This window comes from Planococcus citri, chromosome 4, assembly GCF_950023065.1.
Source record: "Planococcus citri chromosome 4, ihPlaCitr1.1, whole genome shotgun sequence".
Taxonomy (NCBI): domain Eukaryota; kingdom Metazoa; phylum Arthropoda; class Insecta; order Hemiptera; family Pseudococcidae; genus Planococcus; species Planococcus citri.
In genome coordinates, this window is record NC_088680.1 from 29532140 (window position 1) to 29559592 (window position 27453).

General features: G+C 34.9%; 6 protein-coding genes across 6 annotated transcripts; all 6 read left to right on the forward strand.

Annotated features, from left to right (window-relative positions):
- Positions 1-301: 301 nt before the first annotated feature.
- Positions 302-2214, forward strand: LOC135842484 (uncharacterized). The gene is made up of 4 exons (XM_065359964.1): positions 302-611; positions 697-863; positions 988-1161; positions 1260-2214. The coding sequence occupies exons 1-4, from the start codon at positions 449-451 to the stop codon at positions 2121-2123; spliced, it is 1368 nt and encodes a 455-aa protein (XP_065216036.1). The 5' UTR covers positions 302-448; the 3' UTR covers positions 2124-2214.
- A 10665-nt stretch (positions 2215-12879) lies between these two features.
- LOC135845145 (speckle-type POZ protein-like) lies at positions 12880-13989 on the forward strand. The gene has a single exon (XM_065363609.1). It carries the CDS (start codon positions 12880-12882, stop codon positions 13987-13989), a length of 1110 nt encoding a protein of 369 aa, XP_065219681.1.
- A 557-nt stretch (positions 13990-14546) lies between these two features.
- On the forward strand, positions 14547-16343 carry LOC135842485 (speckle-type POZ protein B-like). Its single transcript, XM_065359965.1, has 2 exons — positions 14547-14756; positions 14888-16343. Exon 2 carries the CDS (start codon positions 14974-14976, stop codon positions 16051-16053), a length of 1080 nt encoding a protein of 359 aa, XP_065216037.1. The 5' UTR covers positions 14547-14756; positions 14888-14973; the 3' UTR covers positions 16054-16343.
- Positions 16344-17551: 1208 nt separating this feature from the next.
- Positions 17552-18652, forward strand: LOC135845146 (speckle-type POZ protein-like). Its single transcript, XM_065363610.1, has one exon. The coding sequence runs from the start codon at positions 17552-17554 to the stop codon at positions 18650-18652; it is 1101 nt and encodes a 366-aa protein (XP_065219682.1).
- Positions 18653-19082: 430 nt separating this feature from the next.
- gkt (glaikit) lies at positions 19083-21639 on the forward strand. The gene is made up of 10 exons (XM_065360490.1): positions 19083-19302; positions 19362-19709; positions 19793-19895; positions 19978-20103; positions 20179-20274; positions 20350-20523; positions 20598-20853; positions 20924-21039; positions 21118-21328; positions 21403-21639. The coding sequence occupies exons 1-10, from the start codon at positions 19215-19217 to the stop codon at positions 21541-21543; spliced, it is 1659 nt and encodes a 552-aa protein (XP_065216562.1). The 5' UTR covers positions 19083-19214; the 3' UTR covers positions 21544-21639.
- A 140-nt stretch (positions 21640-21779) lies between these two features.
- On the forward strand, positions 21780-25160 carry LOC135842838 (protein THEM6-like). Its single transcript, XM_065360491.1, has 3 exons — positions 21780-22257; positions 22386-22600; positions 22719-25160. The coding sequence occupies exons 1-3, from the start codon at positions 22056-22058 to the stop codon at positions 22977-22979; spliced, it is 678 nt and encodes a 225-aa protein (XP_065216563.1). The 5' UTR covers positions 21780-22055; the 3' UTR covers positions 22980-25160.
- The last annotated feature ends 2293 nt before the right edge of the window (positions 25161-27453 follow it).

A 27453-nucleotide genomic window follows, 5' to 3' on the forward strand; every position in this document is an offset into this window, starting at 1 on the left:
AGGGGTATGCTGATAGGCCGGCCATCTTTGTTCAACGAAACAAAGTTTTCAGGTGGAAACGTCGGAGGGGAAATGTGAATTTAGAAAATCAACATTTCCCCCCCGACGTTTCCACCCGAAAACTTTGTTTCGTTGAACAAAGATGGCCGGCCTATCAGCATACCCCCTATTTCAGTACCCTACCAAAAATTTACAAAACAGTTCGCGAGATTCGATTCTTCGAATGCGATTCGGGAATCGAATCAGTCGTTCGATTTTATTTGATTCGATTCTCAACTCTTGTTTTGTTTTGAATTTTTTTTTTTTTTTGATAAAAAGTTTTTAAAAAAATGATAAGTGATTTTTGAACTTTACAATTTTGAATTTGAAGGTTTCAAGACGTTGAGTTTGAAAGCATCGCGAAAGTTTTGTTTCAAATGACTTAATTTCTGTTCCACTTGTATTAAAAATGTCTTCGTCGGAAGAATTTGAAAAAAGTTTGAAAAACATATGTAAGGAATTGACGAAAAGTGAAGACAAATACAATCTCGTTTTGACAGAAGAAAATTATCCCAAATTACAAAATTTACTCACACTAAATGGAATGACGTTTACTGTTCGAGACTCTGACTGTACGTAATCTATTGCCGTTTTATTTTTGTTATCATCGACTTTCTATCGTTGAATTATTCTCATTTCAAACGATTGATTTTTCAGACAGCAAAGATCCACGTAGGATTTTATGGCATTCTGTTCTAATTCCGTATTTCAATACGCCGTTTTTAATTGTGAAAACATCATCACTGCATTGTACCAATGGGCCGAGATATTATGCCAATAGACCCAGCAAGTCGAAGAGAAGATCAACGGTTCCAGTACTTCAAGTACTTACAATTGATAATTCACGTTGTTGTTTTACTTTTATGCATGCGATGATTCGAGTATTTGCCCTTTATTTCGATTACAATCTATGAATAATATTTGAATGTGGTTGTATATTTTCCGCAGCAAAACAATTCTATGGATAATTCGGAACCGCAACAAGTTAAAAATGTACGAACGAGGAAGAGACAACCAAGCATGAAAGTCGGCTGTAACGCTTCTATGAGAGTCATCGTCATAAAGACGTTCCCGGAGTACAGTATCAAAGGAAATAAAGATGCAAAATATGAAAAATCGTTGGTATGTTTCAACATGAATTTTTTTTTTTTTGTCGTCCTGATTTTGCTTTAATGTATAGAACATTAACGAGATAAATGAAATGTTACACTGATTTGCAGGTGATGAAACGTCTGAAAGAGACACTAGACAGCAACCCCGCAACAGTTCTTACTGAAATTCTGTATCGCATTTCATTCAGTACTGCAACAGTTCATTGTCATTCGGTGTGGACAAGCTTTACGATGCAACGCATAGATCCGGCATTGAAAAACGAAATCCGTAATCTAGTCGAAAGTGGTATTACAAATATCGAAACTATCAAAATACTCTTGAACAAATGGGTAAAGGAAAACATAGGAGATGTGAACAATTCGGCTCGAGCTTACTGGCCATCGAAAAAAACCATACAAAATCACGTCATGAAGTACACGTCTCATGCGTCCATCTGTGAAGAGAAGGTAGATTCGAAAATCAGAATTGTACAACAAAAAAATCGACCCAGTGAAAAGACGAAGAAAGATCGTCAGTCGTCCAGCATACCAGTAGAGTCGTCAGCGTTGAATGTTCAGAAGAAAGATTTCCAGTCGTACAGTATAACAATAGAGTCTACTCCGTTGAATGTTCAGAAGAAAGATTTCCAGTCGTACAATATACCAATAGAGTCTACGCCGTTGAATGTTCCTATTCCTATAAATGAAGTTTATGTGCAAAGCCCTGAAGTAATTGAAATTGAATGTGTGGCTTGTGATGATGATTTTGAGATGGAATACTCACCGACTGAAACATTTGATTTGACTGAAAGTTCCCCTTCGAGTTCAAAAATTCGAGAACTTGCGAAAATTATCTACGATCGTTCTTTGCTCTTACCTGATGATTATTCCGATCCTGAGCTCCGTGATAAATTGCGAGATGTGTTTCAATTAATGAATGATCACATTGATCACGTAGATCGGAATCAAAGTGATGTTAGTTTTCAAAGTTGACGAGTTAAACGGATTTAATTTGCGATTTTTTACTCTTTAATATGTATGTTTTCAATTCTATTTTTTTTTCGTTCTTTTTATTGTCTTGTTTTTCCATTATAAACTGAATAACGAAACGTGAAAATTTATTGGAATGTAAGGGAAAATTCAGTTATGTGCATCGATATTAGTGTAATATCGATGGTTATGTGCTTATTTTATTTGTAGCAAGCGATACTAAAGTGTGGTGACTAGCTGCGAAATTATCCATTCCGCGATGTTAAATCATACACATGAACGTATCTTGAAATTGAAAAATATCAAAAATATACAAATCGTCAAATCGAATGTTGAAAAAAAAATGGAAAATGAACTTTAGTTTGCCTCATCAAGGCCATTGTGGTCATTTTTATTTATTTTTTATTCGGAATGTGATAGATAAGCTGACAAACGGTTGGCCTGTTACATTTTGTAATTGTATGCATTGCTTGAACACGTGCGAAATTAAATTAAATTGGACCATAGATAATATAATTCAACTTAATTATTGTTGAAAAATTGGACTGCAGTATTTTAGTGCAATACCATTCGAAATTATTAATAATACTACTCTTCATCTTTCATACATAGGTAGGTAGCTAGGTACTAAGTAATAATTATTCACATTCCACTAAAAATTGTATACGAATAGATGGGCAACTTTTATTTATGAGAATGTACCGGGTACTTTGTGAGCATTTTATTACCATTTAAGAAGTATTTTGTAATAAAAACTACGAGACATCTTTTCTCAGGGCGTATAATAACATATTCGTTGACATGACAGAAAGGTAATAATACATATATTCAATACGAAACCGTTACTTTGAAAAGATACATACATAAAGCAACGTTGCCAGTTATAACAAGTACATCACAATCTAACTTTGAACTTTTACTTCTAGCTATATTGGCGTAATTATGGCGGAGGAGGTGCCGTTTCACTGCCCCAACTGTCTCGGCGCGAGGCACGAGAAGAGGGACAGTTCCACAGACACCCCCTGCCCCGACTCGACTAGTAAAAAAAAAAAACACTCGAATAGAAAAATAAGTAAAAAAAATATCACAAATTAACTTATAAGATGTAGTCTTGATTTCTATTCATACAACTCTTTTTATAATACGTCGAGTCGCAAAAAAAAAACAATAACAAAATACTGAACAATAATTAAGGTAGTTTGCCTCGATTATCCTAGAGGTATCACATTAGAAAAATAAAAAAAATAATAGTAAGAAACAACATATCACTTGTAGAACACAAAAACAATTTCGTTCAGTCGAACTTATGATTAATAAAGAGAAACAAAACAACGATAGTAATAGAAATAATAACTATAAAAAGATGAAAGAACACATAATAAAAGAAAACCACAGCTGAAGACTTCGATATAGCTGTGTGAATTCGTAAGTAACACAATAATAAAGATACCATATTTTGAGAGAGGAGAGTCACCGATGACCGAATTAATCGTCAAGAAGAGCCCTTGGTTCATCTATTAGCTTCAGTCGAGTTGCATTTGTATATTCATTATGGAAGAATATTTTTGTTGAATTGGGTTTTACGTAGAACTTATACCCAACGAAGTTTTGATCGATGTTTTCGATGTCTCGTATGATGATTGAGCAGGTCTCGTCTGATATATCTCGCGCTGCATTGATCAGCGTAGTATTAAAGAAGGTTAGCCGTTCGTCATTCCGTTGAACGATCGACTGAAACTCATATGGCTGTGCGTATTGGATCTTTAAGACGTTTTCGATATGCGGAAGTAAAATAAGTCGGACGATTTCGTATTTCGATTTCAGTTTTCTCAGGATCGCGTAGATTTCTTTTTTCAGGTTATCGTCGGTCATTCTACCGTCTTGAATATCGAGCCAACCGAAGCTAGTCGTACATGTCCTGTCTGTTCTGTTGTTTATTTCTAAGTATTCACGGAAGTGTTTCATATTATAGCGAATATTAACTCCTTCGACCATTTCTAGAATACATTTTTCGCCACTCTCCATAAGGGCATCACGAATTAGATACGCAACAAAACTATCACCGAGCATCCTGCTATTGTTAAAATGGGCATACAGTTTGTCGTTCATTTGTTTGATTGATAACAGCCCTGTGACGATATATTCTGAGTGGTATTTACCGGTAAGATATTTGGAGATGCGTCGTAACTGCCTCGATAACACCGTTGACTGTTGCACCGATTCATCTCTCTCGTTTTGAAGACAAGTCTGCTGCCGTATTAAATCTAGATTTCGCTTTCGGGATTCCTGTAATTGACGTCGAACTCGTTCAGTTTCTTCATTCTGACGATCTTTTTCTTCTTGCAGCATCCTTTGGTATTGCTTCCGTTCATCCCGTTCCATATCGATTATGTTGGACGACTCTATATTCTCCTCTTTGAGACATCGGATAGTGTAGTCTCGGTCACGTATTTTTATTTCTAAAAGACGAACTTGCTCCGACAGGTTGGCAATAATCTTTTCGTTTCGGTATTCAGATAGAGGAACTCTGTTGGACTGAAGGTTTTTTGTTTTCTTCTCCAGTTCGTCGATGCGTTTTTGTAGATCTTCCGCTCTCCGGTTGGCGGATTTATTTTGTTCTTTTAATTCTCCGATTATATCGGATTTTTGTCTCAGTTTGGTCTTCAGGTCGTTGATTGACCGCTCGCTGTAGGAGTTACGGTCATCGTGATACCGGTAGCTCCGAACTATTCGACCGTCTGCCACTCGAGAGATTGATGAAACGGGACGCATCGTAATGAATAAAGTAGTAATTTATTTCTAAAACACCACCGTAAAGCAACGCAGATCGACACTCATAGAACTGAATTTGCAATTATTACATCAATCAGCTTTTATCGAATAGAGAACGCACGTAATGAAATTACTAGAGAATAGCCATTAAACACATCAAACACATTAACGAGAGAATGAATTTACGACGCACTTCCTTTAGAATTCTAGAATCGGTGATTTTATCTTTTTCTTATCAGATGATTTTTGGCTTTTTGATGTTTTTGCGTTTTAGGCAGTTACTTTCGGATGAGTGACGTTTTGGTTAATTCCAACCTCTGACTACTCGATGGTAGTCTTCCTTGGACATTTCTTCGTGTAGCTTGTTTCTCAGAAGTTGGCGGATTGAATTTGAAATATTTTGCTCGTGTTTAATTTTTCTAACTTCGGTGGCCTTTTTGAATAATTCGTCTTCTCCAATTTCTTTTTCGATTCGCATTAATTCTTGAGTGTAGCTGTTTTCGATCGGTATCGGCGTATTAGAAACAATCATGTTGATAGTAAGTACATTTTTCGTTGGTTTTTCTTTCGGTGGACGACCTCTCTTTTTCTTCGTTTGGATAATATTTTTTAATTGTTTCAGTTTAGATGGATTTGTCTGCTCATCATTCCAACCGAGATAATCGCTTTCAGACTCCGCATCCTGCTGTACCAATTCGAGTTTTCTCCGATCATCTATCCGCTGCTGAAAAGTTCTTTTATCAAATGGTGAGGTATATTTGACGTTATCTTCGAGCAGTTGAACCTGTTCTTTTTTCGCATAAATAGTCGTTTGGCGTAAGTTAACAAATTTTATATCGTCGTTTTCTTCTGTTTTGTAATTTCTAACTAGATAGCAATTGACATCAACTTGTTCTTCTACTATAAATGGTCCAATGCGTTTCGGATAGAATTTACCGGCTAAAAATCTGTCAGCGTTACTATGTAGATGAGTAGAAATCATTACTAGATCTCCTTCTTGGAGTCTCTTCTCTGGATCGTCGTTCTCGTTGAATTTTTGTTCTTGAATGATCCATAGTTCTAGCTGTTTCAATCGAATGAGTTTATGGATTTTTTCACGCTTAGTTTCCTGAGGTAAGTTCAAGATTTCTTCGCGATCATCGCCATAGACAGCTTGCTTCGCTAATTTATCCGCTACTACGTTCGTAAAGTCATATTTATGACCTTTTGTATGAATTATTTCTACATAACGCATTCTGCTTTTTAGTTCTTTTATTTGTAAAAGAAGGTCTTTATGAGCCACTAATTTCCTTGATGCATTTTTCCATTCATTTAGCTCGTACTCGAGTGTTTTATCGATAGTTTGTTTGGCGTATAACGAATCAGTCAAGATCTTTAATTTTCGGTGATCGGTTTTCCATAACACAGCTAATATGGTCTCTTTTATCGCGTAGAGTTCGGCCAAATTATTCGTGGGTTTTTGCTTATTTAATCGTTGAGAAATATTATATCGGCTGGTTGGTTTAAAACAAACGCCAATTCCAGCGATAGCATCGTCGCTTCCGTTGGCTTTACATGCCCCATCAGTAGCTGCCCATAGAAATCCACTTTTATCAATATACAACTCGCCATCGTGCATAATATCTGGTAGATTATCGAATGTAGTATATTTTTTCTCGTAGGTACTGATTTTTTCTATTGCTTTTTTTAATAGTTTATTGATGTCATGACGAAATGTTTCTATAATTTCCGGCTTCGGTGCATCCTGTGGAATGCCCCATATTTCAAATGGACTAAGACCATAATCCGAAGGAGCCATATTGAGATTTTTTTCTACTGCTGAAACGTAATAATGCCAGTTTTCGTGAGTATAGTCTTCACTGTTACTATTTTCATTTAAATAGATTCTCAATTGAGTGCCAATTTCACGCATGCTTCTTTCCACCGTAGATGACTGAGGATTATACGGCGATACGTATGTACATTCCACCTTCAATCGCTTACACTCGTCTTTCCACTGATTCGATATAAACTGTGGTCCGTTGTCAGTCGTGATTCGCTTCAATTTGTGACCATGGGCTCGCATATCATCGTTGATTCGTGTTAGAATAGGTAAGACCGATTCTGTTTTCGTATCTTTAAGCGCCATTAGATATACTTTCTTGCTAAATACATCTTTAGCGACGACGATAGCACGAGGAAGACCCAGTGGATTTGGCAATTGACCATAAAGATCCACACTAACATTTTCTCCGATATCATTTGCTGTAACTTTAGCAAACTCTGGATATTTTTTTAATCCGTAAACTTTGTTTTGTTTGCAGACAATACAGACACTCACGATAAAAGCAATATGTTTTTCAGCCGACGGATGGTAATAAGTTCTATTAAAGATGTCAATCAATTTATTTTTCCCGAGATGACCGTACCATTCGTGCAAATATTCAACAGTTTCTCTCAGCAGCGCACTTGGAAGATAAGGTAATGGATATTCTCCAGTTGTCCGATATAGTATGCCGTAATCAGTTGTATATTTCTCTTTGATATTTTCAACGTATTTTGCTACAGCTTTCTTTCCTCTAAACTTGATTTTATCTGCAATTTGACCGTTTAATGTGTTAATAATAGCTTTTAATTTTGGATCATCATTTTGCCATGTTGATAGATGAAAAAGCGCTTGTTCGAGATCCTGTTTTATTTGGACTCTTATTTCTAAAATATCCATTATTTCTTCGGTCCTGATCAATTCTAACGGAGGTGAGTTGAATAATTTATGGTCAGGTTTAGATATAGTATATTGGATGTTGAGGTGTTTCGTCCAAAGATACCAGCCGGCTGCTTTAACATGGAATTCAGATGCGTCTTTTATTTTTGATACTGCTGTTTTTAAACTGATTGGAACATGAATTTCTCTACCGATGAGCCACATTCTGTTCTTTTTTAACGCATTAACGAGCGCAAATACTCGTTTTTCGATGATGGAATAATTTTTTTCGTGTGATTTCAGCGCTGATGACACGAACATAACAACATGCTTTTCTCCTTCGAGTATTTGATACAAGACTGCATTCACAGTGGATGGTTCGACGCTAATTTCTATGTAGAATGGTTCTTCGTTATCTGGCATTTTTAACTCGAACTTTTGCTGATAAGCTTCATAAAGTTGATCGAACGCATCGGACTGTTCTTTTCCCCATACAAATGGAACATCTTTCTTGGTAAGTTTCGTGATTGGCTCTAATATTGTCTGATAATTTTCGATGAATTTTCTATATAAGTTTGTCAGACCGGTGAATTGTTTGATATTTGTGACGGTTGGTAGAATAACTCTGTTTTGGCGTTTATTGAAGAATTTATTTCTAAAACGTAGTAATTTTTCCATTTTTTGATCTTGTTTTTTCACCGAGTCTTCTCCGATAACGTGGCCAAGGAAATCGACGTTTTTCTGAAATAGTTTAGTTTTGCTCGGGTTTAGCGTCATATTCGCCTCGTTGATTCGCCGAAATACTTCTTCGAGCAGTTGGACGTGCTCTTCGAATGTCTCAGTTTCAATCAAGAATTCATCAACGAACATTTTCACTGGAAGGCCGTAAAACATTCTTCGTCTGCGATCAATGAATTCTCCCATAGCGACGACAGTACCAAATGGATCTACATTCCATTCCCAGATTTCACCGTCCATCTTAAATCCGGTGTACTTTTTCGAGTTTTCGTCGAGTGGATCTTGCCAGAATCCAGAGCTAAAATCGCCCGTTGATCGGTAGACTTTCTTTTTACCATCATGAACCAAACGTTCCGAATTTGGTGGTTCATTGTAGTTTGGAATTAGATATTTGTTCAGTTCTTCTGGATCTAGACAGATACGAAGCGAGCCGTTGGATTTGGTACGTATTATAGTATTATTAACATGAGTTGTATTCGATGGTCTGATAATATCGTTAATAATTAACCGGTGCATTTCAGCTTTCACTTTTTCGCGCATATGAACGCTTGGGATATAATTTCTACCATTAAAGTTGGGGACTTTATCAACGTTGAACTTGAATACCACTGGATCACCATTGTAACGACCAATTTCGTCACGAAATATACGAGAGTGCGGATTTAAACGTTGGAAAGCGATTTGTTGTTGTTCGTTTGATAGCTGAATATTTCTATCATTTCGTAGGAGCTTTTTACGAAGAATTTCACCGGTATCTTTCGCAGGTTCGATTGGTTTAATTATTTTATCGATTAAACGTATATGAATTTTACGGATGTTGATGTACTTATCTAGAATTACGAAATCAATGTATTCTATCACGCCACCACGTTCACATTTTGCTCTCATTGGACCAAACTCAGTATCTATATTGTTGTCTTTCATAGCATGGCGACCGATAAGAATTTTGCCTGGTAGGTTTCTCATTACATGGAATTTTACGTTGATTTTATAGTCTTTAAATTTAAACTGTACGACGCCCATAAGGTCAAGGCATTCTTCTTCGTTACCATTGGCTACTTTAACAATGGCAATTTGTTTTGCAGGTTCGAAAGCAACGTGATTTGGATGATTTCTATGCAGCATGAAAAGTGTGCCCTGATCAATGACGTTTGCGTCAGCACCGGAATCAAGTAAAACGACGCAGTCTTCAGTCTCAATTTTCAACGGAATAGCACTTGTATTTTGCGGATGTTTAGGTTGTTCATTCGCTTCGATTGTTTTTATTTTATTAATTTCTATAACTTCATCAGTAATTTCTTCGATAGTTAATGCTTGTTCTTCTGCAGGATGTTGATAGAGTACTGGCTGTTGGTTGGAGTGAACATTATATAGATCGTATGTCAACTCCATTTCATCTTCGATACTCAGATTAGCTGGTGAGTTGCAAGTGGCTACTGTTTTCATTGATGCCGAAGAGTCAAGCGATTCCTCCGATGAGATGCTATCGTCGGCATTATTATGATTTATAATGCAGTTAACGTTAATATGTTCGTGTTTTTCTATCTCAGGTTCACCGTTCGGATGCTGCTCAGTGATTGGTTCGCAGATTTCGATTTTTTCGTCGTTGTTTTCGCATGTTTGGATAATTTTTGGTTTTCTTATTGGTGAAAGTTTTTTCTTTGATGGCGAGAATACTTTTCTACGTAATATTGGCGGTGATTTTACACGAATTGGCGATTTTTTGAGAGTAATTCGCGCTACGGATTCAGGTACGATTTCTTCTTCTTCGGGTATTGACATAGTAGGTAGTTTATTTATTTCTATCGATGATTTTTCCTTTTCAGGTTCAGACTGGATCATATTGTATTTCTGCAATATTTCTTCGAACTGGCATCGTAATATTTTACTGTTATCATCTCTAGGTAAGAAATCATGTAATTTATTACTATAGAAGAATTTCCCTTTTATAACATTGATAACTCCAGATCTATTTGTTCTCATTCGATGCCCAGTTGTTACGATAAAATGCTTCGATAGTTCAGTGATTAGCCTGGTGTTTTTCATACGATAGATATTTTTCTTGTAAATAGATAGAATACGTAAATATCTCCGAATATGACCACGAGGTTTTTTATTGGTCGCCGGATGCAGAATCGGAAACAGAACCAAGGTTGATGAGGGTTTTTGATATTTTATTTGGTTACAGATTTTTTGAACCCAATATGCGATATAGTTTAACGGAATTCGATCATCGTTTAACTCTCCTTCTCCGAATGAAATTACCAGCTTTTGATTGGATAGATTAAAATTTTTCAGCGTCATAAAAATATTTGCCAAGGTTGGCATACGTATACTCCCGTTACCAAGTAATAATTGAGCGATGTTATCACCAAAATAATTTATTTTACAATTTTTTATTTCTAGTTTACATAGGTTTATTCTTGGACGGGAATACGAGTCAGGACTTAGTTTAAAGAATTCTGTTGAGCAGCTCCGGTTTGACTGCCAAATAGACCATTAGCAAACGAATTACCGGATGTTGAAGCATTTGCTTGAGGCTGTCGTTGAAATAGAGATTGGCTTGGCGGAGGATTCGAAGTAGTATTTTGTGCTTGTTGTTCCGTAGCATTTTGGCCACCATTTTGACCAGTTTGTTGTTCGGATAATGGACGTGAATCTTCGCCGTATTTGTCACCATATGGTCTGTTATCATAGTTGTCATAATTTCTATATCCGCCACGGTAGCCACCTCGATAGCCACGGCTTCTTCCACGATAACCACCTCGATATTCTCCATTATTCCATCGACCACGATAACCACCGCGATCATCACTCGTTTTGCCATTCTCGTCTTGCATAATACCGCTACTATAATCGCGAAACGTGCGATCGTCATTTCGCTGGTGAGTCGTTCGCTGAGGGATTTCCAATTGTTTAGCCCAGCTGGTCACGTTACAGATTTTTGAGGCAGCCAGCTGTTTCAGCGAGTTTAATTTGGCAATCAGTTGTTCGAAAGAGTTTACGTCTTCACTCGAGATTTTATATTGAAACTCCGGTGGTATTTTATCGTAAAGACTGCTTATTGCTTCACTAGGTGATACTTTCTTCATACTCGTCAGCGTTGGGTACCATAATTCGACTCTTTCTATTACTTTCGTAATAGAGTAGTCGGTCGGCGCAGCTTCATTACTAAACGCTTCTAGAGCTGCCTTTTGACAGGCTTCATCCCAGAATACTGAGAGAAATATTCTTCGGCTATCCTGGTAGGTTCTCGCATTTTTACTACGACTGCTCCACGAATCATTGTTTACTTTTACGGCTGTGTTAAACATAATAATTTTAGTCATTTCGTTGGTAAGCTGCACTTGCGACATGTAGTTTTCGAATTGATCAAGGAAACGATTCGGGTGGTGTTTATTTTGCTCATCGAAGACTATACCGGAGTTCGGAAATAAGGTAATGAAGTTCTGTTCATTAGGTAACGTGACTTGGATATGCTGAGGTGGAACTTCGAACTCGGCCATTTCAGCATCCATTCTGTTATTTATCGCCGTCGTCATAGCTGTAGAAATTTGTTGGAACAAATCTTTCGTCGCATCGGTAATCGTTTTAGTAACATGATTATTAATTCGAGCTTCAGCTGCGGCGATTTTATCATCGATCTTAGTATTTATTTGTTCTTCAGTCAGAGCCATTTCCGACAAGTTTTCACGTACTGACTCGGCTAGGTTTGAAAACGGGAGGTTTTCAAACAATGCTCGGATTTGATTCGTATAAAAATCTTCAAAAACTTCAACACTAGGATTGATTATTTCTATTGGAACATTCTTTGTTTTACGAACACTTTTCTTAATTATTTCTACACGTTGAACTTCGCGTTTCCGTAGCTTGAGGATTGGAGATTGATTCGGCGTGATTGGTCTTGAAAGCGACTTATCTGATACAATATTGCGCGGAATTTTGACGTTTTTCCGGCGCAATATTTCACGAAAAACAGGTTACACTTACTGGAATGAGTAGTAACATTTATTTCTAATTGATCAGGAACTACGTAATCATTTCTATAAATTGTCGCGAATTTTATAAGAAAATAAAGTTGCACACGCGGTTTCGAACAATGGAAACTTACGACGATACAATCGTGTAGAATAGTTTTTTATAAAACAGAAATAAATCGCACTTTTTATAAGAAAATCGTGCCCACCGGATGGGAGCCACTAGTGTACCGGGTACTTTGTGAGCATTTTATTACCATTTAAGAAGTATTTTGTAATAAAAACTACGAGACATCTTTTCTCAGGGCGTATAATAACATATTCGTTGACATGACAGAAAGGTAATAATACATATATTCAATACGAAACCGTTACTTTGAAAAGATACATACATAAAGCAACGTTGCCAGTTATAACAAGTACATCACAATCTAACTTTGAACTTTTACTTCTAGCTATATTGGCGTAATTATGGCGGAGGAGGTGCCGTTTCAAGAATTATTTTATTTGTTTCATGTTTCAGTTGCTTTTTCGTGATTGCTGACAGAATCGTTCGTTTCATTTTTTAAAATTTGAATCCGCAAGTAACATGGCTTCGTCAGATATGCAAAATTTCAATACTTCATCATCATCTGTGTGTCGTACTGAAGTCAATTTTAGGGACTTGGATTTTGTGTGGATGATAGATAACTACAGGAATGTGATCGACAAGAGAGGCTCTACGATTAAATCATCTGCGTTTTCGGCCAGCGGTGACGAGTTTAAATGGTGCTTACACCTCGCTCCCATGTATGATCCCAGTCGTGGCGGCGCCTCATGGGTGTCATTATTTTTATACCCAAATGATACTTCTGACATTTCCAAATATACTCCAGTTTCGGGTAATGTAAAGCTCTCTTTGATAAATGCTGTAAATGAAGAAAAAAAAACTCAGCAGATTGAGTTCACGTTACCGAGCTCAAATGGACACCACTATGCAGGATTCTATCAATTCGTGGAAAGAAATTACCTGTTTGATGAAGTTAATCAGATGTTACCAAAAGATCAACTTAAAATAACTTGCCAATTATCTTACATCAAGATGACGGATATAGTTAACGTTTCTGGTCTATCATTATCGAGAAAAACTAGAAGTGAAGAAAACAAGACTGCTTCTTTAGGAGGAATAGAAAAGTTATTCCTGAATGATAAATTTAGCGACGTCACGTTATGCGTTAACAAGCAAAAGTATCCGGCGCACAAAAGCGTATTGGCAGCGCGTTGTCCTTATTTCTGGAAAATGTTTGAAGCTGACTTGACAGAAAACAATTCGGATAGTATCGAACTGAAAGAAATTGATGAGGTAGTTTTTAGGGAAGTTTTACATTTCATATATACAGGAAACGCTCAGGAATTGGAAACGATGGTTCCTGAGTTATTGGAAGCAGCTGATAAATTCGGCATAGACGAGTTGAAACGAATTTGCGAAGAAGAATTATTCGGAGCTTTATCGACAGAAACTGCTGGGGATATATTGATATTGGCTGATAGATTTAATGCCGAGAATTTGAAAATGTTGACTATGGATTACGTAAAAGTGAACTCGTACAACCCAAATATGTTATCTGAAGAAGTTCGAAATAAGTTGGTGAAATCGCATCCTGATCTGCTTTTAAAAATGTTGGATGCCTTGGCAAAGGTATCGTCTAAAGATGTTTAATCCTAATTGCGTTAAAATTGAAGAATTTTTACAGCATATCTACAGGGCTTAAAATCTTCTAGAAGATATGTCTGAAGCATCCTTTTTTAAAATCATAATTGACACCTAATATTATGATGCAGACTCGTGTACGAGTTGAAGGAAACACGTCCTACCTATTCGTTTAGTTTTCAATTTTTTTTTTTCATATAGTTCTTTATTCAACTTTCATGCAAATATGAAATACCTACTTTATATTTTGTACATTAAGAAAAAAAATTATAAAATAGAACGATGTTAAAGTTTATTGAAAGTAATTACTATACGTATGTGCTCATTTCTGACTGCTTGTTTCCATTTCCAGAAGATCGTAAGAATGAAAAACAATAAAGATGTGTGATGTTTAATTTATAGACTATTACTGACTGACTGAATAAAATTAAAAACTCAAAAATTCTTTATGATTATGAAATTTGAATTCGAAACAGAAACCGCCGAAACCGGTTACATCATGATCACGCGGTGGTCGCCGGTCGCCTCTTTCCCCTGTGCACTTTCTCAAAAGTTATCACTTATCAGTTGGCTCAGGCTATTTTGTTTTGTATTGTACTTGTTGGTTGTTGACTCAAAAAATATAATTATTTTATTGCACGTTTTTAATTTCTCTTGAAACGTTTTCAGTCAGAAATTGGTTTAATACCTATCTACCCATCATCCTCGAAACGTTTTCAGTGAGAAATTGGTTTAATATCCATCATACTTTTTTATTTCCAATAGTTACATTACAGGTAGTGAATAGAAATCATTATTTCATTAAATCTCATCATTCGTACATCATGTTTTTTTTCATGATCCTTCGCCTGCGGAAAAACTGAAAACTTTCATTTTCAAGTAATATTTTATTTGTTTCATGTTTCAGTTGAAGTGGAACTCTCCTAATTCGTATTTATCGAGCCATTTCATTTCTTTTGGAACTTGGATTCAAGCAACATAATATTTCCAAATATGCAAAATCCGGATACTTCACCTTCTTTAACAACTGTTTGTCATACCGAAGTGAATTTCAGGAAGTTGAATTATATGTGGGTGATTCATAATTACAGACGTGTTCATGACGAAAGAGACGTTATAATGTTATCATCAGCGTTTTCGGCTCACGGCGATGAATTTGAATGGCGCTTACGTTTGAATCCCAATTGTAGTGAATACATTTCATTACATTTGTGTCCTGATGATGCTTCCAACCTCGAAAAGTACGTTCCAATTTCATGTAACTTGGAGTTATCCTTAATGAATTCTAAAAATGAGAAAACGTCAACTCAAAGCAAGGAGTTTGTAATTTGCGGTTCAGGCGACGGTGATTTCGGGTTTGATTATTTTGTGGAAAGAGATGGTCACCTATTTGTGGAAGCTAATGAGCTATTACCGAATGATCAGCTTACAGTGCTTTGCCAATTATCTTATTACAAGAACACAGATATAGTTAACAGTGTTGATCAATCATTTGTACGTTCACGCGCCGAAGAAAGCCAGCCTGCTTGTTTGGGAGGTATTGAAACGTTGTTCATGGATAATAAATTCAGCGATATCACGATATGTGTGAAAAATCAGGAATACCCTGCGCATAAAAATATACTTGCTGCTCGCTGTCCGTACTTCCGTAAAATGTTTAACGCTGACTGGAAAGAAAAAAATTTGGATTCTATCGAACTGAAACTAATTGATGAAACGGTTTTCGAAGAAGTGTTACGTTACATCTATTCAGGAAGTTTGGAAAAAGTGAAAACGATGGCTACTCAGCTATTAGAAGCAGCCGATATGTTTGATCTAGAAGAATTGAAACTTGTTTGTGAAGAAGAATTGCTTACAAATTTATCAACTAAAACTGCCGTTGATTTATTAGTATTGGCCGACAGATACAACGCGAAAAATTTAAAAGCCCAGACTATTAATTATGTAAAAATGAACTCTTATAATCCGGATATGCTGAGTGCAGAAATTCAAAACGAGTTGGTTACATCGAATCCTCGTCTTCTCCTGGAAATAATGAACGCATTGGCAAAGGTGTCGCTTAAAAAGATTTAAGTTGAATAATTTAGTTCTGCGCTTCTTAGGAATACTTATCTGATGAGTGATGAGATGAGTGGATATTAAGAGATTAAGAGTATCGTTATCGTAATTCAAAATCCACTTTTTATATTTTTTGGTAGGTATAAGTTTAAGTATTGTGCAGATCGAAGCGAACACCTAAAAAATGCGAGCTGAAAAAAGCGCTTGTTCGTTTACTTATTTCGTATATCATTTTTTATTTTTATATGGATCTATTGTTTTTGTTCTTTATGCTCTACTTAAAATTAAATTATTGTTAGAAGTGATGTTCATTTTTAAAGTTGACCAAACTCTTTGTTTTCTTACAAACGGATGCAGTTATGTTAAAGGCATTGACGTTATTAACTTTGCAGAAAAAAAATCTGATTGTATTGAACTAAAAGAAATTGATGAAGTAGTTTTCATGGAAGTTTTACGTTTTATCTATACGGGAAACGCTGAAGAATTGGAAACGATGGTTGGTGGGTTATTAGAAGCTGCAGACGAGTACGGCATAGAACTGCTGAAATTTATTTGCGAAGCAGAATTATTCGGAAATTTATCAACGGAGACTGCCGTGGATATATTGATATTGGCTGATAGATTTAATGTCGAGAATTTGGAAATTCAGGCTATTGATTGCATAAAAGTGAACTCCTACAATCCAAATAGTTATCTAAAGAAGTTCGAAATGAATCCTAATGCGTTAAAATTCAAGAACTTTTTACAGCATAGAGGGTATTTGTCTTGATGTCTTGTAAGTGAAGAAGACATGAAGCATCGTCTTTTAAAATCCTATAATTGACACGTGTGTGCGTTTTAAAAGTAACCCAGTACCTATCGTTTAATTTTCATATCTCTTTTTATTCAACTCTCATGCATGTTATTTCTACATTATTGTTCTTTTTTTTTTTTTGAAATAATTATTTCAAAAAAAAAAAAGAACAATAATACCATTATAAAATAGATTGAATGTTGAAGTTCATTGAAAGTAGGTACCTATCAACTAAATCTATGCTCATTTCTAGCTGATTTCTTAAATACGACTATGAAACATTTTCGGTATTTGCACAAATGAAAAACAAAAGCCGTGTGTGGTGATTTTTAATTTTTTATAAACTCGATTGAAAATTCGTTGACCACATCTTGTGTTGCGGTTTTTTATAGTTGGCTATTTGTTGGCTCGAAAAATGTATTCATTGCGCTTTGTGATATTAATGTATGTACCTACTTAAACTTGAATACGTATTTTTTTATGAAAATTTGTTTTGAATGAAAATTTGGTTTAATACCCTCGTAAATCTTAAATTTTCAATTCAGGTAGCAAATGATGAATATCATTCATACGTTTTTTCCCTCCTGATCCTTTGCCCGTAGAAAAACTAGAAACGTTAATTTTCAGGTAGTATTTTATTTGTTTCAGGTTCCAGTTGAATTTTCGTAATTCGTGTTGATCGAGCCATTTCATTTCTTTTGGAACTTGTATTCAAGCAACATGACTTTGCCAAATATGAAAATTATTGATACTTCATCTTATTCAACAACTGTGTGTCGTACCGAAGTGCATCCCAGGATAGTAGATTACGTATGGGTTATTGATAGTTACAGACGTATTCATGACAAAAGATGCGTTATATTGAAATCGTCAGCGTTTTCGGCTCCCGGTGATGAATTTAAATGGCGCTTACTTCTGAATCCTAACTACTGTAGTGACTACGTTTCATTACATTTGTGTCCTGCTGATACTTCCAACCTAGCTAAGTACTGTCCAATTTCGGGTAACTTGACGTTATCTCTGATAAAGAAGTCTTCTAAAAGTGAAGAAACGTCAACTCAAAACATGGAGTTCACAATTTCAAATTCAAGCTTCTCGGTTGGGTTTGAATATTTTGTGCGCAGAAATAATCTACTCGTGGAAGCTAATGAGCTATTGCCGAATGATCAGCTTACAGTGGTTTGCAGATTATCTTATATAAAAAATACAGATGTAGTCCATATTACTAATCCATCATTTATAAATTCATGTGAAAAAAGCCAGCCTGCTTGTTTGGGAGGTATCGAAACGTTGTTCATGGACGATAAATTCAGCGACATCACATTATGTGTGAAGAATAAAAAATACGTCGCTCATAAAAATATTCTGGCGGCTCGTTGCCCGTATTTCCAAAAAATGTTTGACGCTGAGTGGATAGAAAAAAAATTGGATTCTGTCGAATTAAAACAAGTCGATGAAATCGTTTTCGAAGAAATTTTACGTTATATCTATGCAGGAAAGTCGGAAAAATTGGAAACGATGGTTGCTCAGTTATTGGAAGCAGCCGATATGTTTGATTTAGATGAGTTGAAACTTGTTTGTGAACAAGAATTGATGAAAAGTTTATCAACCGAAACTGCCGTTGATGTATTGATATTGGCTGACAGATACGATGCGAAGAATTTGAAAACACGAGCTATTAATTATATAAAAGTAAACTCGTATAATCCGGATATGCTGAGTGCAGAAATTAAAAACGAGTTAGTTAAATCGAATCCTCGTCTTCTCCTGGAAATAGTGAACGCATTGGCAAAGGTGTCGCTTACAGAGATTCAAGTTTAATGTTTAAGGATATATGTAGTTCTGCAGGGATAGGTAGGTAGCCAGGTACTCATCCGATGAGTGATGACATAGATAAGTGGATGTTGGGACTTGGGAGTATCTTAATAATTTAAAATTCGCTGTTTACGTATTGAATATTGTGCAAAATCGAAGGGGACAACTGGACATGTTCATTTATTTTTATTTTTTTTATACCTATGTATTATTTTTTATGCATTTATATTTTATTTTTTGTCATTTATGTTCTACTACAAATTAAATAATGTTCAGAACACAGAATTTTCAAAATTAGTGGTGTCGGTATCTAAAATTAATTTAATAATCATAAAAATGCATTAAAATCAAGACTGGAATGAAGGAAAACGAGACTTTCAAAGTTTAAAAATTCAAACTTGACGCCATTCGCGCGGAAATCGGAAAGTAGTTACCACACCACGAAATTACTCTGATTAAAAGTTCAGAATAGCGTACCGAAATATAAACTTTTTGAGCGGTCTTTCTATTTTTTATCACGACACGAATGACGAAAACGTGCATTTTTTCCTAGAAATCCTTTTGTAACATGTCCGATTCGAAACCAGAATGTAAATACGGTGAAAAGTGTTTCAGACTTCAAGCAGACCATTTCAGTTCCTTCAGACATCCTCATCGTAAGTCTTTACTTCACAACGAATCGTGCTAACCGCGAACTAACGATATTGCATTCCAGTGAATACAATTTTAAGTCAAACCAATTCCGATATTCGTATACCATCTGCGTACTCTTGCAAAATCCCAAAGGACAACTTACTACGTCAATTAGAAATTGTGAAATCTTTCGATAGTCCAAGCAATTCACCGAGTTCCAGCAAAGCTGCTCAACCTGATACCGGTGCGAAGAAAATGGATCCTGGATCTTTAAAAAGAAATCTTCTCAACTACAGGGAATACGTACAGAAGCGTTCGAAAGGAGATATATTATCGAAAATAGAACATTCCGAACCGTACAGATATTTTCTGTCGGCCATCGCTGACGAAAGTAAAACACACGATGACATGCTTAGTGTTTCTTTCCCAGGTATGAATTAAAAATTAAAATTATGACTCGTATAGATAACGTGTTTTTACAATGTATAAATTAATTGTCTGGGTTGTTTTCAGAATTATTGAGCAATAAATTAGGAACGCTGGAATCCTCCTTGCAGATTAATTTCATGGTGCAGATTACTTGGTTATATGCTCAGTACGCCGTATACAACGAAAAGTAAGCAACTCAGTAGTCAGTAATACCATCTGATTATAGTGTATTACAAATTTTATCGATTGATGTTGATGTATTTTCATAGAACTACACCGATCACCTTATTATATGGTTGTGAAGATGCTGAAATGAGTGATGCTATACAGAAGAAATTGCTTCCCACTTTGAATGCCACTTACATCAAACCCAGTGCTTTCGGATCACATCACACGTAAGGATATAAATGGCTCATATTATTTTTCATTTAGAAAATACGTCTGTTAATATTTTTGTTTCTTTTTCGCAGTAAAATGATGATATTATCCTACACAGATAAAAGTATCAGAGTTATAGTCACTACTGGAAACTTGATAGAATTCGATTGGGAAAATACTACTCAAGGGTAATAAAATCTTGATTATATGTTGAGTGATCTAAAATTCAGATGTATCTGTTTAACCTGTTGAAATTTTTATAGCATTTGGATCAGTCCTCGATTACCTTTTATCGAACAGCGAACAGACGAAGAATATCAATTCGACTCCGAAACCAAATTTAAAAAAGATTTACTGTCCTATTTAAGAGCTTATAATTTATCAGTTCTCAATCCTTGGATTGAAAAAGTAAAAAATGCCGACTGCAGAGAAGTCAAGTACGTATCAGTATTGTAACTTTATTCGTAATATCGAACGTTTCGTTTTGTAAAATGCTACTCGAACATTTCAGAGTGTTTTTCATCGCCAGTACTCCCGGAACTCATTCTAAAAAAGCTCCCGTCAACTGGGGTTTGAACAGATTGGCCGAATTATTGAATCAGAATGCTCTAGTCCCGAGTGAAAATGCTAAAGATTGGCCTCTTTATTATCAATGCTCGTCTATCGGTTCGTTGGGTAAAGATCCTCACGCTTGGTTACTCGGAGAAGTCACCAGAGTCATGTCTTCTGCTAAGAAATGTCTTTCGTTTCAACCACCTGTTAAACTCGTACGTATTCAAGTTTCCAATCACCAATTCGAATAGATTTTATTTATTTATTTTTTTTTCTAAACCGCAGATTTATCCGTCATTCGATGACGTGTTTTCGAGTTACGATGGACTTGCAGCTGGTGGTTGTTTACCTTACAATCAAGCTACGCATGATAAACAACCATGGCTCAATCAGTATTTATGGTAACTACTTGATTAATCATTGATATATGGTCGAAAAATTGAAACAAAAATTTATCTACATCATTTTTCATTTTACAGCAAATGGAAATCGAATATTCGTAACAGAACGAAATCGATGCCTCATATAAAGACATATTGTCGAATATCTCCGTGCAAAAAATACCTCTCATGGTTTTTACTCACCAGCGCCAATTTATCGAAAGCAGCTTGGGGTATGGAAAATAAGGCGAAAACTGATCTGAGAATATTATCTTACGAAGCCGGTGTTTTATTCATTCCTACGTTTTTGGTAAGTTTTTACGATTTTAATTTTAGGATGAAAATGTTGAGAAATGACTACATGGAATAATTATTCGATAATAGATTGAAAAAGATCGATTTCCATTAACGAATGAGAAACCCTCCGAGGACGGACCCCAGTTTCCATTACATTACGATATTCCACCAACACCTTATACCAGTAGTGATTCACCTTGGGTTATGGATATGCTTCAAAATGCATAAATCCGAAAATACATTTATATTTTTATACATTTTTTTTTCATCATCTTAATCGTATCATTTACAATAAAATAATCCATTGCGGTTTTCTTAAACTTACGTGCATCTTGTATATGGTACTACGAATGGTCAACGGCAAAACTTATTGTGCTTGCACCGGAAACCGAACAACGCATGCGGATAATACGGCCACGCAAATATCGATTTTCAATGCACTAAATGTTCTATACATTCGAGCATTTAGACATTATAGTGCCAAGTATTGGTTTATTTCTTTTTTGTAATTAATAGCGAATATAAGAAAACATTTTGAATTTCGAAAACGATTTTAACCATTAGTCAAGGTCGCGTTCGATGAGCTTCGCAAGTTGAAGGTCGGCCAATAAAAAGTCGATTGTGATGCATTTGAAAAAATGTCTCAGTTGGGAAAATTTTCTCGAGATTCGCGAAGAGTTGTTTGGCGACTGAGATGAGAAAATGATCTAACAATGATCTCGAACTAACGTGTAAAAACAATGGGTAATTTTAGCGATGTGACTGAAAAAAATGAAACTTCGGAATCAAATTTTTGTGTTATAGCAATTTACGTTACCGTTCCTTTATTATTTTGTTATTGGATTTTAGAAGTGCATTATTTTTTACGTTTTTTATTATGCGCTTTTATGGCGAAATTCTTCAAAAGACGGTTGTATATTTTAGACGAGACTACCTATTCGGGTAAGTAATTTAATTTTTTTTCCCTAAAATTGTTTATGAATTGAATTTGCAACCTTGTAATCGAATAGCCTCGAGTAAATACCCTTAATTCCGGCGAATTGAAATGTCAAGGCGATTATTGATTACAGGAATTTGTTTGACCACCGACGTAGATACGCTCCTTTTTCATATGAACAATACGCGATATCTGCGAGAAGTTGATTTTGCCAGAGCAGATTTCTACGTAAGGACAAGATTATGGAACGAAATCAGAAAGAAAGGAGGTTCGGTTGCTCAAATATGTACCAATATTCGATATCGCAGATTTATCCGGCCTTTTACTTTTTACACTATTACTACCAAGGTACCTATCATTAGAAGCCAGATCCTCATCACCGTGAGAAATATCTGACTGTGAACACTCGTATTGTATTTTCAAAAGCAACAACGCTAATGAAGTATTTTATTCGTTTTATTTTTAGGTAATGCATTGGGATCATAATACCATCTTCATGGAGCACCGTTTCATCACCAACAACAACGGTTTTGTGAACGCCATTGTGATGAGTCGCCAACGTCTGATTGACTGCAGCGCAGAAGACGTAATGAGCGAATTATTATACATACAAAATAAAAACAGCGAAGTCAGCTTAACCAAACCAGATCTTCCATTGGAATATGTACGATGGGTCGAATGCAACGATATCTCAAGCGCCAATTTGAGAAGTATTAATGATAAATGAAGTACCTAACTGGCACTTATGAAATTCTCACTCAAGATTTCAGAACAGCATATAGCACTCGAATACTTCTTGGATCGATCAGATTCATCTGAAAGAAGTAGCAAACTGGAAAATTTGCTGTGTTTTTTCTTTATTATGTTGCAAGTATAACTTGCAAATCGATTTCTCATTCTAGTGTTACCATCACCAGAAAACTTACCATTTTTTGTTTTTTATTTTTATTTTTTTGCTATCGAAGATTTTATCTTGTGGTTTGACCATGTCCAAGATTTCTATTGTTTTATCGTTTATGGATTCATCCAAGTCTATATGGTTCTGAAGTAAATTCAGTCTCTTCTTTCTCAAAACTTACGTTTCTACCTAGGTATCTAAACTGTACTCGGTGAAACAGCAAATGATTTGTTCTCGAGTTTTTCTACTAAATTTGTTTCAAGTCCTTTGAACAATTCAACTTTATTTTCTATTGTTAAGGAATTCAGTATTTCTTCGTTTTTTCCGTCCGGTGTCCATTTTGTTTCGATAAGCAATAAAATGGATAAAATTTTCGTGCTGTTTTTCAAAAATGGAATAAAATAAGGTACCTAACCAGGAACTTTGAAAGTTGTATTCAAACGTGATAGCTTCGTTTGTAAGATGTACTCTCTCGAATTTGAAGAATAAAATTGTAAATTTGTGGGGGGAAAAACAATGGTCAGTTTTCAAGACCATTTGATTTCTCAAAATTATTTTTTCCAATCTTAAAACTTTTTGGAAATGATGTAATTTTTTTGTTATTAGTATTTCTCTACTTATTGTGTTGAATATTTTTGATCCTATTTGAGAATCTTTAATTTTTCTAAAAGATATCATCATACTCGCATGAAAAACATCAAATTTACGCGTATTTTCTGAGAAAATTTCAATTTGGAATTTTACGCTTCGAAAAATATTTTTACTTCACTTCGAAAACATTTCGTTCGGAATCAAAGACAAAATAAAATATTGAGAGGTAGAAATCGATTTGGATGAAAAATTCACATTGGTAATTGAATTGGCTCGTTTGATACGGAATAAATTGTGGTTTTATAGGCTCGGCTAACGTGATTCCCTCATCTCCTCTAATTTAGCGAATTTTGTGAACATTTTATTGATGAAATTTTCGAAAGTTTTTGGGTTTATCGTGGATTCTTTTGTGGAGTGAAAAGTTTATAGGTACATATTTTTCTATTCGATAGGCAGATATCTATCAATTTTTATAATTTTTAAACTTCGAGGAGGATAGGTGAGGTTATTAAGTGAGGTGAATTACGTTTTGAGAGAAGGTGAAATTTCAACGACACGTGTTGTTTTGAAGCCTAAATGGGGTGAAGAAGCAGCGAAATTCAACTCCATTCGGGTCTTGTATTTGAACATTTTGTATAACATTTTGTAACTGTTCGGTTTTTTTTCCAACTAAATATTCAACATTTTGTATGATCAAAATATTGCTACTTTTACCGTATATTAATACATACCATGATACATGGTGTCTTATGTAATTTGGTTTTCAAAGCCAAATTCGGATCTGAAGAAATTACATTAATTTTAATTTTAAATTGAAAAATGTGTACGAAGAAAATGTCTATTTTTAAAATTGAAAGTGGTACAGAGAAAAGGGCTCAATTTAGTAACTTCCTTTTTTTTTTTTTTTTTTTTTTTTTATGGACAATACACTGTAGTGTGTATTTTGAACATCTTGGATTCCGTTTTCAGTGGTATGAATAATGAATTATTCTTCTTTTATGTACTCGTACTTCATTACTTCCAAGTGAACAAAACAAAATGATGAAATGAATCAAAAATATTATTCGTTTAATTAAGATTATTCATATTATGTAAGTAATTTTTGCACAATATAATTTGTATACGAATTTTAAAATCACCTATCAGGTATCCATTGATGATATCTATGGTATCAAAAGCTCATCAACAAGGTGAATTATTATATTATGTATGTATTATGTGAAAGAAAAGAATGTTCCAAAACTGCTGTCAATTGGCCGGTTATTTTTGTTCGGCCTCATTTATTAAAAATGTGTACCTACCTACACTTTTCAAATTTTGAACAGAAATCAAAAATATGGAGACAAAGAGACTATGGAGGGAAGAGGAAGCAAAAAAACGGATTGAACATTGTTGTCTCTTTGGCTATTTGTTGAAAAATTTTATTTTTAGCTCATTTTTTTGTTTTTTTTTTCCTAGAAAAATCTCAAAAGTCTTGGAAAACATTAACCCTCCTCGCTCCATCCATCCATCCCTCCCTCCCTCGTCCCTCCCTCCCTCCCTCCCTCCAAAAAAATTATAATCAGTGACAATTTTTCACGTATTTCTAAAAATAGCAGCAAGGTTTTAGCCAAATTAAAAAAAAAAAAAAAAATGATACTAAAATTCTAGACAAATGGCAAAATTCATGGAATTTCTTTAAAATTTCTATAGAGTTTTGCTTTCAATCTGAATTTTTTATGAGCATTTTTATTTTTCGAATAGATTTTTAACGTTAATTTTTATCCAAAAATACGGTGTTTTCGGCAATTTCATTCCCGTTTTTACAACTTTTTCAGGTCTTTTAAGTGAATTTCATATAATTTTAAACCAAGCTTATAAAATGGTTACATCATTTTTAAATTTCAACATTTTTTCCCAAAAATTTCAGACGTTTTTCAAAATTTTCCGACTATTTTCAAAGTAATGTCGAGTTTGGAATTATTTGAAGTATTCAACCATTTTCAGAGGGGTGGGGAGAGGGGAGGTTAGCTTTATAATTTTCAAGTACTTACGATTTTCTGGTAATTTTTTTTTTTTTTTTTCAATGCTATCGATTTATGCCACTTTACGTTTAAAATTTATCTGAATTTTTATTCAAGATTGAGAACTCCAATCCTTCTACTTCCAAAGAATATTTGAATCCCATTTCAAAGATATTTTTTCCATAGAGAATATCCACGATTCGAGATTTTCCATTTTTAATTACTGATTTTGAAATTCTCATCTATTCTTTTTGAAACGCTGTAGATAAATTTAGTCCAAATTCAAACAATGTTTCAGATGTAGGCTTCCAACGTTTCGCAGTTTTGATTAGAAAGGAATTAAGAATGAGCAAAAATCACAAAACTCACTCCACATCCTTTGGAAATAATTATGGTTATTTTACTGACGAAAAAAAGTTGAAATTCAATTAATCTTAAGTATAATAGAGAGGATTCAGGCCGTGCCAATTTTCAGCAATTTTGGAACGAAACATTTTTTATGTAACAAACATCTTGCCTGATACTGTTAATCAAAATGTGGGACTAAATTGATTCCTATTTACGAAGTTACCGTGTTTCAAATTGCCTATTTAAGTAACCAAAATTCTAATGTTACCTGTACGTTACGTCTACGTACATCTTATCTTACACAATTTTGCGCGTAAATAATTATTTAATTTAAAAACGACTTTATATAGGCACCCTACCTAAGAATCGTATACGATATACGAATACCTAAACCTAATCTATTTGTACTTCCATCTTTATCAACGTGTGTATTATAAAAAAGTGGTATGTTATTGTGTAAGATGATATTATGTAATCGAAGTGTGTTAAATTAAAATTGAACATTTAACTCGAAAGCGTTCTTCTGTATTTATTCTAATAAATAATTTAACAGAATTCCATACAGTTTACTCTCGGTTCATTGTAAAATAGTAAAAGTATTTTATCCCTCGCGCCCGAGCCGAGCCGCGCGTCGAGCCGAGCTCGAGTTTTGCCAAATGCAGCATCTAATACGGTAATAACAATAAACCTTCCGCAATAAGGGTACTTATTAAATAAATTTTACCAACGGTACTGAATTATTAAAGTCATATGTTTCCAAAAAGGGAAACGAGTAACGCTTGTTTTTAGTTCGTAAAACGAAACTGCCACCGTTGCTGTACGCGCTGCTTTTTCCCTTGATAAGTTTCTCTGTGTATAAAAATGAATTTAGGGAATATGTGTTATAATTTACACAATACTCGTTGCTTTTCTCGAATTTTATACAAATAAACGATATTTTATACTCGAGCAAATTAAATTAAACATATAAGTGAGTATAGGAAAGTACCATATGTTTGATAAGAATGTGTATAGGTATATTGGCCTATTTGTAGTTCTATTTCTAGAAATCTGATACAGGCCTGAAAAGTTCAAGTTTTTGTAATCTTGTCCGGGTAGTTTTTTGGAAAAAAGATGGTGAAAATTGGTTGAAAAAGTTTATAAGTACTTGTATGTTTGGAGGAATTTTTTCCCCCTCATTATTAGGCCTATAGTAGAATCCTCTCGAATAAAATGCTTCGTACTACGAGTATTTTTACTCTGCGTCTGCATCCTTCGTCACCGATTCGTTCGACAAATACGACGTGACGTTTTCGATGACTCCCATTAAAAGCACGTTTGTTCAAACTTTTCCAACGCGAATGCATAAAACAGTTTAATTA

Excerpts from the sequence above, each read along its gene's own strand:
- LOC135842485 (XM_065359965.1), top strand. The coding sequence starts at position 14,974 with ATGCAAAATCCGGATACTTCACCTTCTTTAACAACTGTTTGTCATACC.
- LOC135845145 (XM_065363609.1), top strand. The coding sequence starts at position 12,880 with ATGGCTTCGTCAGATATGCAAAATTTCAATACTTCATCATCATCTGTG.
- gkt (XM_065360490.1), top strand. The coding sequence starts at position 19,215 with ATGTCCGATTCGAAACCAGAATGTAAATACGGTGAAAAGTGTTTCAGA. Across the intron at positions 19,710-19,792 it reads GCTTAGTGTTTCTTTCCCAG|AATTATTGAGCAATAAATTA; the intron begins GTATGAATTAAA and ends GGTTGTTTTCAG. Across the intron at positions 21,040-21,117 it reads TGGCTCAATCAGTATTTATG|CAAATGGAAATCGAATATTC; the intron begins GTAACTACTTGA and ends TTCATTTTACAG.
- LOC135842838 (XM_065360491.1), top strand. The coding sequence starts at position 22,056 with ATGGGTAATTTTAGCGATGTGACTGAAAAAAATGAAACTTCGGAATCA. Across the intron at positions 22,258-22,385 it reads AGACGAGACTACCTATTCGG|GAATTTGTTTGACCACCGAC; the intron begins GTAAGTAATTTA and ends TATTGATTACAG. Across the intron at positions 22,601-22,718 it reads TTTACACTATTACTACCAAG|GTAATGCATTGGGATCATAA; the intron begins GTACCTATCATT and ends TTTTATTTTTAG.
- LOC135842484 (XM_065359964.1), top strand. The coding sequence starts at position 449 with ATGTCTTCGTCGGAAGAATTTGAAAAAAGTTTGAAAAACATATGTAAG. Across the intron at positions 612-696 it reads TACTGTTCGAGACTCTGACT|ACAGCAAAGATCCACGTAGG; the intron begins GTACGTAATCTA and ends TTGATTTTTCAG. Across the intron at positions 864-987 it reads CAACGGTTCCAGTACTTCAA|CAAAACAATTCTATGGATAA; the intron begins GTACTTACAATT and ends TATTTTCCGCAG.
- LOC135845146 (XM_065363610.1), top strand. The coding sequence starts at position 17,552 with ATGACTTTGCCAAATATGAAAATTATTGATACTTCATCTTATTCAACA.